Below are 14,835 nucleotides of genomic sequence, written 5' to 3'. Positions count from 1 at the left end.
TGAGTTTGAGAAGGGAACTTTACTGGAGACAGAGGGCAAGAAGGAGACATGGGGGTTGGAATAAGTCCTTCAGCGAGTGCCAGGGAGAAGGGGAAATGTGTTTTGAGTGGTTGGCACTGGTCCCTTTGTTTGTTGGCTAGAGTAAAGGACAATCACTTTCTCTCCTCTTCTTCTCCCTCTTCCTCCTCTCTCTCTCCTCTTCTTCCCTCCTGGTCAGTGTGAGGTGGCCCAGTTGCAAAGTCATTTTCTCCCTTATCCTTGTCCTCCACTTCCTCCTCTCCTCTCCCTCTCCTCTGTCTCTCTCTGTCTCAGTTCATGTCGATGGTGTTGAAAACCCACTCTGTAAACTTCTTGAGTTTGGCAGCAGAGCTCTGGGACTCCTCCTGTAGCCGCTGGTTATCCTCCCACAGCCTCTTGATCTGCAGATGGAGACGCAGCTTCTCCTCACGCTCCTACAGGGAGGGAGAGGAGGGAAGTAGAGGGAGAAGGAGAAATAATGGGAGGGATAGAGAAGTAGAGGGATAGAGAGAGGAGAGAGAGGAGAGGTAGAGAGAGGTAGAGAGATATAAAGAGAGGAGAGAGAGAGGAGAGAGAGAGAGATAGAGAGAGGAGAGAGGTAGAGAGAGGAGAGGAGAGGAGATAAGTAGAGAGGGGTAGAGAGAGTAGAGAGGTAGAGAGAGGAGAGAGATAGAGAGAGGAGAGAGGTAAAGAGAGGAGAGAGGTGGAGAGAGGAGAGAGGTGGAGAGAGATAGAGAGAGGAGAGAGATAGAGAGAGGAGAGAGGTAGAGAGAGGAGAGATAGAGAGAGGAGAGAGGTAGAGAGGAGAGATAGAGAGAGGAGAGAGGTAGAGAGAGGAGAGAGGAGGAGAGAGGAGAGAGGAGAGAGGTGGAGAGAGATGGAGAGAGGAGAGAGGTAGAGAGAGGAGAGAGATGAGAGGTAGAGAGAGGAGAGAGGTAGAGAGGTAGAGAGAGGAGAGAGGTAAAGAGAGGAGAGAGGAGAGAGGTGGAGAGAGAGGAGAGAGATAGAGAGGAGAGAGGTAGAGAGAGGAGAGAGATAGAGAGAGGAAGAGGTAGAGAGAGGTAGAGAGAGAGAGGAAGAGAGGAGAGATAGAGAGAGGAGAGAGGTAGAGAGAGAGAGAGGTAGAGAGGAAAGATAGAGAGAGGAGAGAGGTAGAGAGAGGAGAGAGGTAAAGAGAGGAGAGAGGTAAAGAGAGGAGAGAGGTAAAGAGAGGAGAGAGGTGGAGAGAGGAGAGAGGTGGAGAGAGGAGGAGAGAGGTAGAGAGAGGTAGAGAGAGGAGAGGTAGAGAGAGGAGAGAGATAGAGAGGAGATTGATAGAGAGGAGAGAGGTAGAGAGAGGAGAGAGATATAGAGGAGAGAGAGGTAGAGAGAGGAGAGATGGAGAGAAATAGAGAGAGGAGAGAGATAGAGGAGAGAGAGGAGAGACAGGAGAGGGATAGAGAAGTAGAGAGAGGAGAGAGGTAGAGAGAGGAGAGATGGAGAGAGGAGAGAGGTAGAGAGGAGAGAGGTAGAGAGGTAGAGAGAGGAGAGAGGTAGAGAGAGGAGAGGTGTAGAGAGGGGAGAGGTAGAGAGAGGAGAGATGGAGAGAGAAGAGAGGTAGAGAGAGGAGAGAGGTAAAGAGAGGAGAGAGGTGGAGAGAGAGGTGGAGAAAGATGGAGAGAGGTAGAGAGAGGTAGAGAGAGGAGAGAGGTATAGAGAGGAGAGAGAGGAGAGATGGAGAGAGGAGAGAAATATAGAGGAGAGAGAGAGGAGAGGGATAGAGAAGTAGAGAGAGGAGAGAGAGGAGTGAGGTAGATAGAGAGAGGTAGAGAGAGGAGAGATGGAGAGGAGAGAGATAGAGAGAGGAGAGAGGTAGAGACAGGAGAGGGATAGAGAAGTAGAGAGAGGAGAGAGAGGAGAGAGGTAGAGAGAGGTAGATAGAGAGAGGTAGAAAGAGGAGAGAGGTAGAGAGAGGAGAGAGGTAGAGAGAGGAGAGAGGTAGAGAGGAGAGAGGTAGAGAGAGGAGAGAGGTAGAGAGGAGAGAGGTAGAGAGAGGAGAGAGGTAGATAGAGAGAGGTAGAGAGAGGAGAGATGGAGAGAGGAGAGAGGTAGAGAGGAGAGAGGTAGAGAGGAGAGAGGTAGATAGAGAGAAGTAGAGAGAGGAGAGATGGAGAGAGGAGAGAGGTAGAGAGGAGAAAGATAGAGAGAGGAGTGAGATAGAGGAGAGAGATCGAGAGAGGAGAGAGACGTAGAGAGAAGAGAGGGAGGTAGAGAGGTAGAGAGAGGAGAGAGAGAGAGAGGTAGAAAGAGGAGAGAGAGAGGTAGAGAGAGAGAGAGAGAGAGAGAGAGAGAGAGAGAGAGAGAGAGAGAGAGAGGAGAGCGGTAGATAGAGGAGAGAGCGATAGATAGAGGAGAGAAGTAGAGAGAGATAGAGAGAGAGAGAGAGAGAGAGATAAAGAGAGAGGGGAGGAGGAGAGAGAGGTAGAGCGGTAGAGAGAGGAGAGGTAGAGAGAGGAGAGAGAGGTAGAGAGAGAGAGAGAGAGGTAGAGAGAGGAGACAGAGGTAGAGAGAGGAGAGAGGTAGAGACAGGAGAGGGATATAGAAGTAGAGAGAGGAGAGAGAGGAGAGAGGTAGAGAGAGGTAGATAGAGAGAGGTAGAGAGATGAGAGAGGTAGAGAGAGGAGAGAGGTAGAGAGGAGAGAGGTAGAGAGGTAGAGAGAGGAGAGGGGTAGAGAGAGGAGAGGTAGAGAGGTAGAGAGAGGAGAGAGGTAGAGAGAGGAGAGGTAGAGAGAGGAGAGAGGTAGAGAGAGAAGAGAGAGGTGGAGAGAGGAGAGAGGTGGAGAGAGATGGAGAGAGGTAGAGAGAGGAGAGAGGTAGAGAGAGGAGATAGGTAGAGAGAGGAGATAGGTAGAGAGAGGTAGAGAGAGAGAGGATGAGAGGAGAGATAGAGAGAGGAGAGAGGTAGAGAGAGAGGTAGAGAGGAAAGATAGAGAGAGGAGAGAGGTAGAGAGAGGAGAGAGGTAAAGAGAGGAGAGAGGTAAAGAGAGGAGAGAGGTAAAGAGAGGAGAGAGGTGGGGAGAGATGGAGAGAGGAGAGAGGTAGAGAGAGGAGAGAGGTAAAGAGATGAGAGAGGTAAAGAGAGGAGAGAGGTAAAGAGAGGAGAGAGGTGGGGAGAGATGGAGAGAGGAGAGAGGTAGAGAGAGGAGAGAGGTAGAGAGAGGTAGAGAGAGGAGAGAGATAGAGAGGAGATTGATAGAGAGGAGAGAGGTAGAGAGAGGAGAGCGGTAGAAAGAGGAGAGAGGTAGAAAGAGGAGAGAGGTAGAGAGAGGTAGAGAGAGGTAGAGAGAGGAGAGATGGAGAGAGGAGAGAAATAGAGAGAGGAGAGAGATATAGAGGAGAGAGAGAGAGAGAGGAGAGAGAGAGGAGAGAGATGGAGAGAGGAGAGAGGTAGAGACAGGAGAGGGGTAGATAGAGAAGTAGAGAGAGGAGAGAGAGGGGAGAGGTAGAGAGAGGTAGATAGAGAGAGGTAGAGAGAGGAGAGAGGTAGAGAGAAGAGAGGTGGTGAGAGGAGAGAGGTAGAGAGGAGAGAGGTAGAGAGAGGAGAGGGGTAGAGAGAGGAGAGGTAGAGAGAGGAGAGATGGAGAGAGAAGAGAGGTAGAGAGAGGATATAGGTAAGAGAGGAGAGAGGTGGTGAGAGATGGAGAGAGGTGGAGAGATGGAGAGAGGAGAGAGGAGAGAGGTGAGAGAGGAGAGGTAGAGAGAGGTAGAGAGAGGAGAGAAATAGAGAGAGATAGAGAGAGAGGTAGAGAGAGGAGAGATGGAGAGAGGAGAGAAATAGAGAGAGGAGAGAGATATAGTGGAAGAGATAGAGAGAGGGGAGAGGGATAGAGAAGTAGAGAGAGGAGAGAGAGGAGAGAGGTAGAGAGAGGTAGATAGAGAGAGGTAGAGAGAGGAGAGAGAGGTAGAGAGAGGAGAGAGGTAGATAGAGAGAGGTAGAGAGAGGAGAGAGGTAGAGAGGAGAGGTAGAGAGAGGAGAGATGGAGAGAGGAGAGAGGTAGATAGAGAGAGGTAGAGAGAGGAGAGATGGAGAGAGGAGAGAGGTAGAGAGAGGAGAGCGGTAGAGAGGAGAAAGATAGAGAGAGGAGTGAGATAGAGGAGAGAGATCCAGAGAGGAGAGAGACGTAGAGAGAAGAGAGGGAGGTAGAGAGGTAGAGAGAGGAGAGAGAGGTAGAGAGGTAGAAAGAGGAGAGAGAGAGAGAGAGAGAGAGAGAGAGATAGAGAGAGATAGAGAGAGAGGAGAGCGGTAGAGAGGTAGATAGAGGAGAGAGCGATAGATAGAGGAGAGAGAGGAGGAGGAGTAGAGAGGTAGAGAGAGGAGAGGTAGAGAGAGGAGAGAGGTAGAGAGAGGAGAGAGGTAGAGAGATGAGCGAGAGAGAGAGAGAGAGAGAGAGAGAGAGAGAGAGAGAGAGAGAGAGAGAGAGAGAGAGAGAGAGAGAGAGAAAGAGAGAGAGAAAGAGAGAGGGGAGGAGGAGAGAGGTAGAGCGGTAGAGAGAGGAGAGGTAGAGAGAGGAGAGAGGTAGAGAGAGAGAGAGAGAGGTAGAGAGAGAGAGAGAGAGGTAGGGGTAGAGAGAGAGGTAGAGAGAGGAGAGAGGTAGAGAGAGAGAGAGAGGTAGAGAGAGGAGAGGTAGAGAGAGGAGAGAGGTAGAGAGAGGAGACAGAGGTAGAGAGAGGAGGAGGGAGAGAGAGAGGGAGAGGTAGAGAGAGGAGGAGGGAGAGAGAGGAGGAGGGAGAGAGAGAATAAAGGGAGTTAGAGAGTTTAGAGTCAGCAACAGCAACAACAGATTGTAGCTAAAACACTGTGAATGACACAAACTGCTGATTCACTAACTAAAAGGACAGAAAACTGTGTGACAAAGTTTGTTCCAACACTCATTGCTCATATCCCTGAGCCATTGTATGCAAATACATCCCTGTCCTGAGTGAAAACAGTAGGTAGCTTTGACAAACCCTCTTCCACCAAACATAGAGAGCGGAGGCAGCTAGAGCTGATGAAGCTGAAAGTATCTTTCAGAAAGGAAGAAGAAGAAGTTTGACTGTGTGTGTGTGTGTGTGTGTGTGTGTGTGTGTGTGTGTGTGTGTGTGTGTGTGTGTGTGTGCGTATCAATGCAAGCGGCCGTACACACACACCAATCTGTTCATCCAGAGTAGTCCATTAGTTTGTGCCTTGTTGTTTTCGTGGGTAGTTTCTGAGTTAAGTGCATGTATTGATTTGTGTGGTTATTGATGGCCATTTTTCCCATCAATTTGCTGAAACGATGACAGTGAGAGAGGAGACTCGTGTTGTGTGTGTGTGTGTGTGTGTGTGTTACCTTCTTCAGGTCATCCTGCAGCATCCTAACCATGGCTTCCAGCTTGGTCAACTTCCTCTCCAGACCTGCAGGACCCTCACTGGGGATTAACACACATCCAACCACATGAGATCTCTCATCCTCTAATAACACATCTGGTAACACACATCCAACCACATGAGATCTCTCATCCTCTAATAACACATCTGGTAACACACATCCAACCACATGAGATCTCTCATCCTCTAATAACACATCTGGTAACATACATCCAACCACATGAGATCTCTCATCCTCTAATAACACATCTGGTAATAACTCAGGGTGTGAACACACATCCAACCATATGAGATCTCTCATCCTCTAATAACACATCTGGTAATAACTCAGGGTGTGAACACACATCCAACCACATGAGATCTCTCATCCTCTAATAACACATCTGGTAATAACTCAGGGTGTGAACACACATCCAACCACATGAGATCTCTCATCCTCTAATAACACATCTGGTAATAACTCAGGGTGTGAACCACATGAGATCTCTCATCCTCTAATAACACATCTGGTAATAACTCAGGGTGTGAACCACATGAGATCTCTCATCCTCTAATAACACATCTGGTAATAACTCAGGGTGTGAACCACATGAGATCTCTCATCCTCTAATAACACATCTGGTAATAGCTCAGGGTGTGAACCACATGAGATCTCTCATCCTCTAATAACACATCTGGTAATAACTCAGGGTGTGAACCACATGAGATCTCTCATCCTCTAATAACACATCTGGTAATAACTCAGGGTGTGAACACACACTGTTTCTTCAAGCCCTCAGAAACTATTTCAATACTTGTAGTCTCCATCAACAGCTGCGTGAAAAGCGGTATTAAAACGCTTGGAAATAATTTAACTAAATACTGCTGCTGCTGCTGTAAACGTGAATGGAGATCTCTGTCTGGGTTACCTGGATGAAGGTCTGGATAGAGGGGCAGGCTGGATCTCCAGGTGAGGGCTGGAGGCTCCACTACCTCTGTGGTTAGGATCATTAAACACAAACCCTCTTTGGACTGGAGGGAGGAGAGAGAGAGAGAGATATGGGGAGGGGAGAGAGAGAGAGCGAGAGAGAGAGAGAGAGAGAGAGAGAGAGAGAGAGAGAGAGAGAGAGAGAGAGAGAGAGAGAGAGAGAGAGAGAGAGAGAGAGAGAGAGCGAGAGAGAGAGAGAGAGAGAGAGAGCGAGAGAGCGAGAGGGGGGATAGAGAGAGAGGTAGGGAAGGAGGGAGAGGGGGAGAGAGGGGGGATAGAGAGAGAGGTAGGGAAGGAGGCAGAGAGAGGGAGAGTACTTCTGAGTGTAATGTTTACTATTAATATTTATTGTTTATTTCACTTTTGTTTACTATCTACTTCACTTGCTTTGGCAATGTTAACATACGTTTCCCATGCCAATAAAGCCCTTAAATTGAATTGAATTGAGCGAGAGAGAACAGAATATGTATATATTATAAGGAGAAAAAGGTTTGTTTAGTTGGGTTAAGGTTGAGCCACAATCCAGTCCATTGTTTCAAAGGAAGCCATATAAATATAGATATATATTAGACTGTAATTACTCTCATTCTCAAAGGTGTTGGCCACATCCACCATGTGGGTCCAGTCCAGGGGGCTGTCCCTACTCTCTGAGGGGGGGAGGGGCATCAGCTCCTGGGGAGAGGTTGTCGCTGTCGCTCAACCATCTCAGCCAATGACGTGTCAGACGCAGACAGGTCACCTGGAGAAAGAGGACAGGGGGACAGGTTAGGGCCGGAGACTAGAGGAAGACAGGCATGGTGATAATGTTGTTCAAGCATGCAACTTAGTCACTTACATTGGCTCTTTTTCTGAAAAACGAAACTAGCATGCTGGTAATTTTTTTTTATACTGAACACTGAAACGTTTAAGAATATTTGTACTACAACGTGTTATTCTTTCTACCAGAAGAGGGCAGCAGACACACAGCTGCAGCCCCAAACACCACCACAGCAAAGATCATGCTCACAGAGCCCTCCTTTGGAGCTGTCACATCATTCCAAGTTGTCCACTGTTCACGGTTGTATTTTAGAAACCAATGACGAATGTTAATATACTGTATGTCACCGAGTCAAGAACAGGTGTGTTACTCAGTGTTTGTGAGCAGGGTTCACGTTAACTGGAACAGAATCCCGTACAGTCTCACCGTGGAGTTTGATCCCCAGTTTGTATGAAGGTCGTCTGAGGGGCACCCCGCGGGTGGTGGGAGAGCGTGGCAAGGTGGAGCAGCTGAACAACACGTCACTAGCCAGGGTGGGGTCTGGTTCTAGGTCCCCCAGCCTCAGGGAGGGGACACGCTGGCCCCGGTAGATACTCTCATCAGACAGGGTCCGGTGGAGAGACCGACGGGTAGGGGGCTGGCCTGAGGAGGAGGACTGGAGGGGAGCGGGAGGGGGGGAGACAGAGAGGGGGAGCGGGAGGGGGGAAGACAGAGAGAGAGAGGCAGTCAGACTGATAAGTCCTGCTATTACAAGTCAATATAATAAAAACACACTTTCAATTCTAACATTATAGAAGTCCCTGGTCTGCTGTCTGTACACTGCATGATCTCATTGTACCGACATATAAATTGTCTTGTAATAATATATACAGACAGTATATATACAGTACCGGTCAAAGGTTTTAGAACACCTATTAATTCAAGGGTTTTTCTTTATTTTTACTATTTTCTACATTTAGAATAATAGTGAAGACTTCAAAACTATGAAATAACACATGTGGAATCATGTAGTAACCAAAAAAGTGTTAAACAAATCAAAATATATTTTAGATTTGAGATTCTTCAAATAGCCATCCTTTGCCTTGATGACAGCTTTGCACACTCTTGGTATTCTCTCAAACAGCTTCACCTCGAATGCTTTTCCAACAGTCTTGAAGAAGTTCCCACATATGCTGAGCACTTGTTGGCTGCTTTTCCTTCACTCTGCGGTCCGACTCATCGCAAACCATCTCAATTTGGTTGAGGTCGGGGGATTGTGGAGGCCAGATCATCTGATGCAGCACTCCATCACTCTCCTTCTTGGTAAAACAGCCCTTACACAGCCTGGAGGTGTGTTGGGTCATTGTCCTGTTGAAAAACAAATTATAGTCCCACTAAGCCCAAACCAGATGGGATGGCGTACCGCTGCAGAATGCTGTGGTAGCCATGCTTGAATTCTAAATAAACCAGCAAAGCACCCCCACACCATAACACCACCTCCTCCATGCTTTACGGTGGGAAATACACATGCGGAGATCATCCGTTCACCCACACCGCGTCTCACAAAGACACGGCGGTTGGAACCAAAAATCTCCAATTTGGAATCCAGACCAAAGGACACATTTCCACCGGTCTAATGTCCATTGCTCGTGTTTCTTGGCCCAAGCAAGTCTCTTCTTCTTATTGGTGTCCTTTAGTAGTGGTTTATTTGCAGCAATTCAACCATGAAGGCCTGATTCACACAGTCCCCTCTGAACAGTTGATGTTGAGATGTGTCTGTTACTTGAACTCTGTGAAGCATTTATTTAGGCTGCAATTTCTGAGGCTGGTAACTCTAATGAATGTATCCTCTGCAGCAGAGGTAACTCTGGGTCTTCCATTCCTGTGGTGGTCCTCATGAGAGCCAGTTTCATCATAGCGCTTGATGGTTTTTGCGACTGCACTTGAAGAAACGTTCAAAGTTCTTGAAATGTTCTATATTGACTGATCTTCATGTCTTAAAGTAATGATGGACTGCCGTTTCTCTTTGCTTATTTGAGCTGTTCTTGCCATAATATGGACTTGGTCTTTTACCAAATAGGGCTATCTTTTATATACCACCCCTACCTTGTCACAACACAACTGATTGGCTCAAATGCATTAAGGAAATAAATTCCACAAATTAACTTTTAAGAAGGCACACCTGTTAATTGAAATGCATTCCAGGTGACTACCTCAAGAAGCTGGTTGAGAGAATGCCAAGAGTGTGCAAAGCTGTCATTAAGGCAAAGGGTGGCTACTTTGAAGAATCTCAAATATAAAATATATTATAAATATATATATTGGGTCTGTCTGGCCTCAGTCTCTTCATATCTTTCTCACACCCCCACCCACCCACCCACCCTGCATGTACCTTGTCCTTGACCTTGTGTCGTCTGTGTTTGAGGGGGCTGTCTGGACTCAGTCTCTTCATCTCGTCCTCCGCAGTGGTCTTGGCGTGGGTGAGGTGTGGCTGTGGGGAGTGATGGGGTCTGCTCTGACCCCCAACCCCACCCTGACCCCCTCCTCCACCTCCACCCCCCTCTCCTCCACTTCCTCCTCCTCCCTCCCCTGGGGACTTCCTGGTAATACATCAACATGGAGGGGGTTAGAAATCAGATAACAGACATGTTAAAAAGGGTAAATACATGCTGCTGCTTCAATACAGTCCTGGGAACACACACAGCACCAGTTATGAATGTTAAACCACGCAGTGAGCCTTAAAACAAATCTAATATAATTTAATCTGGAGCAGAGTTCCTCATCACATTTCAACTCAACTTGATGTTTATAGCATTGTAATACCCCCCTTTGGCCACAAGGTGTGGATCACGTATTTCCAGAGCTCATACAAGGCTATGGTGTCACACATTCAATAGAACAACTCTCCTCCTGATCTTACTTGCGGTTGTCTCCGAAGTCGACGGAGTTGATAGTGGATCCTGGCTTCCTCCAACCGATGAGGTACTTGGAGGTGGCTCCCTGGCGGGGGTAGAAGGTCTTGGGGCCGGGGGAGACCGACGTCTGGGAGCAGGGTGAGGTGGCAGAGGAAGAGGACTCCTCACGGGGGGAACTTTGGCCAGAATGACCTCTGGAGCTGTGGGGTGGTGGGATAGGGGGGAGAGGGTATGGATTCAACTAGCGACCAATGAGGGCCAAAAATACTGTAATTTGCCAATTACATAATCTAGACTTTGAGCTGGCATGGACATAATCTAGACTTTGAGCAAAAACACATTTCTGCAGCGGTTGAAATCTACAGATTACGCAGTGGACATGTAGAGATTACAGAGTGTTACATAGCCACCTCCCTCCCAGTCCGAACGTCACTGTACACTGGAACGTACTATCAGCTAGCTTTCATCAACATCTATCTCGGTGGTTTTGTTAACTGTGTGAGTTCTGTTCGAGTTTCAAGGCCATTATATTGTGCTTTTGAGAACACACTGTATCCCTTTGTGACTGAAGATACATTATATGTCACCTCTGCTGCTTGAAAGAGAGGTGTTCTTTCAGCTTAGCTAGATAGAGCGAGTGGGAGGGACCTAGCAAATATCATGGTTAAAAGATTCGATGAGAGTGAGGTTTTGAAAAAGGTTATGCGTTTGCGTGTGTGTGTGTGTGTTTCTGCTGTGTGCATGTGTGTATTCAAGTCTAAACCACTGCATACCTGGAGTGTGACCCAGCATCACTCAGACTGTACGAGCTGCCATCTCTAACCAGTAGGTGTGTAGGAGGACTCCTAGCCGTCCCCTCTGCTCTCTCCCCCCTCTCTCCTGGGGGTTGTGGGGACTCCGCGGCTGGGGGGGACCTCTCTAGCACTCTCCTGTCCCCCTCAGTGGGGCTATGCCAGGGGGATGCAGCTCTATCCCTCCCCTCCCTACCCCCAGGAGCCAAGAGGGAACTTGAACTCCCATGGTGGGTGTGTGAGTGGCCCCCACCCCCTCCGTAGGACGAGGTGTCAATCCCGCTGTCGGCCGAGGCCCCCTGGAGGTACCCCCCTCCCAGGCCGTTGGGTTCAGAGTCAGGGGCCTCCCCTGGTGCTCCAGGGCCCCCCAGGTCGGACCACTTGTCGGTGTCGCTGTGGCCCCCGCTGGAGGCAGTGCTGGAGAGGGTGTTACTGCTGGAGTAGGGGCCCTCAGGCTGCGGGGGTGGGGGGGAGAGAGAGTAGAGAGAGTAGAGAGAGTAGAGAGATAAGTTAGACAGGAATCTGGACAAGAGAAACTGTCTTCAGATCAGTGATATCCTTAATCTGCAGTTATCTGAAAGACCTGGACAAGAGAAACTGCCTTCAGGTCAGTGCAGATGAAGTAGAGATGAGGAGAGAAAGTCAATTTGGACTATTGACATGCATCCCAAATGGTTAAATGGGTGGCTTAAGAAGTATGTATGGTCCTCCACCCTGGTCGAGGTGAGGACAGGGGAGTGTGGCGCAGAGTGAAGCCTGACCTGGGAGCTCTTCTTGGGGGAGTGGTGGATGACCTGCTCCTGCCTCTGGATGCGTGGAGCTCCAGAGTACCCAGGACCAGACTTAGACACAGGAGCATCTAAAAACACACACAAGAGTTTGAGGTTAGCAACAGTGCAAGGAAACACACACACACACGTTCACACAACATTTTGTACCACAGACTTTCGTACACGGTCCAGATATATTGATAATCTAGTTAACATTATTCCACAGGCATACGTACAGTGCGTGTGACGATCGTCCTATGATCTCAAAGACATGCCTTATATAAATAACCAGACATTTGATGATGGGTTAATAATGGTATGGTCCACATTGAATCTTCTACTTGATGATTGGTTAATAATGGTATGGTCCATATTCAACCTGATACTTGATGATTGGTTAATAATGGTATGGTCCACATTGAATCTACTACTTGATGATTGGTTAATAATGATATGGTCCACATTGAACCTTCTACTTGATGATTGGTTAATAATGGTATAGTCCATATTCAACCTGATACTTGATGATTGGTTAATAATGGTATGGTCCACATTGAATCTACTACTTGATGATTGGTTAATAATGATATGGTCCACATTGAACCTTCTACTTGATGATTGGTTAATAATGGTATGGTCCACATTGGATCTTCTACTTGATGATTGGTTAATAATGGTATGGTCCACACTGAACCTTCTACTTGATGATTGGTTAATAATGGTATGGTCCACATTGAACCTTCTACTTGATGATTGGTTAATAATGATATGGTCCACATTGAACCTGATACTTGATAATTGGTTAATAATGGTATGGTCCATATTGAACCTGATACTTGATGATTGGTTAATAATGATATGGTCCACATTGAACCTGATACTTGATAATTGGTTAATAATGGTATGGTCCATATTGAACCTGATACTTGATGATTGGTTAATAATGGTAAGGTCCATATTGAACCTGATACTTGATGATTGGTTAATAATGATATGGTCCACATTGAACCTGATACTTGATAATTGGTTAATAATGGTATGGTCCATACTGAACCTGATACTTGATGATTGGTTAATAATGGTAAGGTCCATATTGAACCTGATACTTGATAATTGGTTAATAATGGTATGGTCCATATTGAACATGCTACTTGATAATTGGTTAATAATGGTATGGTCTATATTGAACCTGATACTTGATAATTGGTTAATAATGGTATGGTCCATATTGCTCTGATACTTGATAATTGGTTAATAATGGTATGGTCCATATTGAACCTGATACTTGATGATTGGTTAATAATGGTATGGTCCATATTGAACCAGCTACTTGATAATTGGTTAATAATGGTATGGTCCATATTGAACCTGATACTTGATAATTGGTTAATAATGGTATGGTCCATATTGAGGGTTCCCAGGTAGGGTATTTAAGCCTTGACATTTCTGTCTAAGCCTGGCAGGGGACAGGTGATGTTGAGGACTAGTCATTTCTGTCTAGGCCTGGCAGGGGACAGGTGATGTTGAGGACTAGTCATTTCTGTCTAGGCCTGGCAGGGGACAGGTGTTGTGGAGGACTAGTCATTTCTGTCTAGGCCTGGCAGGGGACAGGTATTAATGAGGAATAGTCATTTCTGTCTAGGCCTGGCAGGGGACAGGTGATGTTGAGGACTAGTCAATTCTGTCTAGGCCTGGCAGGGGACAGGTATTAATGAGGAATAGTCATTTCTGTCTAGGCCTGGCAGGGGACAGGTTTTATTGAGGACTAGTCAATTCTGTCTAGGCCTGGCAGGGGACAGGTATTAATGAGGAATAGTCATTTCTGTCTAGGCCTGGCAGGGGACAGGTGTTATTGAGGACTAGTCATTTCTGTCTAGGCCTGGCAGGGGACAGGTGATGTTGAGGACTAGTCAATTCTGTCTAGGCCTGGCAGGGGACAGGTGTTGTGGAGGACTAGTCATTTCTGTCTAGGCCTGGCAGGGGACAGGTGTTAATGAGGACTAGTCATTTCTGTCTAGGCCTGGCAGGGGACAGGTGAGGTTGAGGACTAGACAATTCTGTCTAGGCCTGGCAGGGGACAGGTATTAATGAGGAATAGTCATTTCTGTCTAGGCCTGGCAGGGGACAGGTGATGTTGAGGACTAGTCAATTCTGTCTAGGCCTGGCAGGGGACAGGTGATGTTGAGGACTAGTCAATTCTGTCTAGGCCTGGCAGGGGACAGGTATTAATGAGGAATAGTCATTTCTGTCTAGGCCTGGCAGGGGACAGGTGATGTTGAGGACTAGTCATTTCTGTCTAGGCCTGGCAGGGGACAGGTGTTAATGAGGCCAGGTTTGTTTGGTCTATTTGAGCTCAACCTTTTATTTGATTTATCCCCAGTTTATGTTCCTGTTGCAAATTCCAGTTAGTTACTTTCTTTTGTAAATCATTGTAAAGTTCTCGCTGACTTAATATCTTCACGTTTGCTAATGAAAGCCTCATTCTGGGCAAGAAAAGTAAAGAACTGCTGTTGCCGCCTCACAATAAAATCCTACTGCATGGTCAACCTCAAAGTGTGTGTGCCTGTGTGTGTGCGTACAGTGCATTCAGAAAGTATTCAGACTCCTTGACTTTTTCCACATTTTGTTACGTTTTTTACATTTTTTACATTTTAGTCATTTTTTAGCAGACGCTCTTATCCAGAGCGACTTACAGTTAGTGAGTGCATACATTATTTATTTTAAATTTTTTCATACTGGCCCCCCGTGGGAATCGAAACCACAACCCTGGCGATGCAAACGCCATGCTCTACCAACTGAGCTACATCCCTGCCGGCCATTCCCTCCGCTGGGCCAATTGTGCGCCGCCCCATGGGTCTCCCGGTCGCGGCCACCTACGACAGAGCCTGGATTCGAACCAGGATCTCTAGTGGCACAGCTAGCACTGCGATGCAGTGCCTTAGACCACTGCGCCACTCGGGAGGTTACAGCCTTATCCTAAAATAGATTAAATTGTTTTTTTTCCCCTCCTCATCAATCTACACACAATACCCCATAATGACAAAGCAAAAACAGGTTTGTGGAAAGTTTTGCAAATGTATAAAAAATAAAACACGGAAATATTACATTTACATAATTACTCAGACCCTTTACTCAGTACTTTGTTGAAGCACCTTTGACAGCGATTACAGCCTCAAGTATTCTTGGGTATGAAACTACAAGCTTGGCACACCTGTATTTGGGGAGTTTCTCCCATTCTTCTCTGCAGATCCT

The 14,835-nt window shown here is 47.1% G+C and overlaps 2 protein-coding genes across 2 annotated transcripts; both read right to left on the bottom strand.

Moving 5' to 3' along the window:
• Nucleotides 1-17: 17 nt before the first annotated feature.
• Nucleotides 18-7,043, bottom strand: LOC311122655 (signal-induced proliferation-associated 1-like protein 1). Its single transcript, XM_084196993.1, has 4 exons — nt 6,953-7,043; nt 6,313-6,415; nt 5,367-5,445; nt 18-452 (listed from the first exon to the last, which is right to left on the bottom strand). The coding sequence occupies exons 1-4, from the start codon at nt 7,035-7,037 to the stop codon at nt 309-311; spliced, it is 411 nt and encodes a 136-aa protein (XP_084053119.1). The 5' UTR covers nt 7,038-7,043; the 3' UTR covers nt 18-308.
• Nucleotides 7,037-9,599, bottom strand: LOC311122656 (signal-induced proliferation-associated 1-like protein 1; the record flags this gene model as incomplete). Its single annotated transcript, XM_084196994.1, has 3 exons — nt 9,500-9,599; nt 7,555-7,783; nt 7,037-7,110 (listed from the first exon to the last, which is right to left on the bottom strand). The coding sequence occupies exons 1-3, from the start codon at nt 9,557-9,559 to the stop codon at nt 7,037-7,039; spliced, it is 363 nt and encodes a 120-aa protein (XP_084053120.1). The 5' UTR covers nt 9,560-9,599.
• Between the last annotated feature and the right edge of the window lie 5,236 nt (nt 9,600-14,835).

This window comes from Coregonus lavaretus (assembly GCF_964263955.1).
Source record: "Coregonus lavaretus genome assembly, contig: HAP1_SCAFFOLD_7824, whole genome shotgun sequence".
NCBI lineage: Eukaryota > Metazoa > Chordata > Actinopteri > Salmoniformes > Salmonidae > Coregonus > Coregonus lavaretus.
Note: the sequence above shows the minus strand (reverse complement) of the source record. Positions and strands in the feature narration are given on the sequence as shown.

What these genes read in the sequence shown, in the direction of transcription:
- LOC311122655 (XM_084196993.1), bottom strand. Translation starts at nt 7,037, where the DNA reads ATGCCCCTCCCCCCCTCAGAGAGTAGGGACAGCCCCCTGGACTGGACC. An exon ending in CTATCCAGACCTTCATCCAG is followed by an intron (nt 5,446 to 6,312) that starts GTAACCCAGACA and finishes GTTAATCCCCAG; the next exon opens with TGAGGGTCCTGCAGGTCTGG. An exon ending in TGCAGGATGACCTGAAGAAG is followed by an intron (nt 453 to 5,366) that starts GTAACACACACA and finishes CCCTCCCTGTAG; the next exon opens with GAGCGTGAGGAGAAGCTGCG.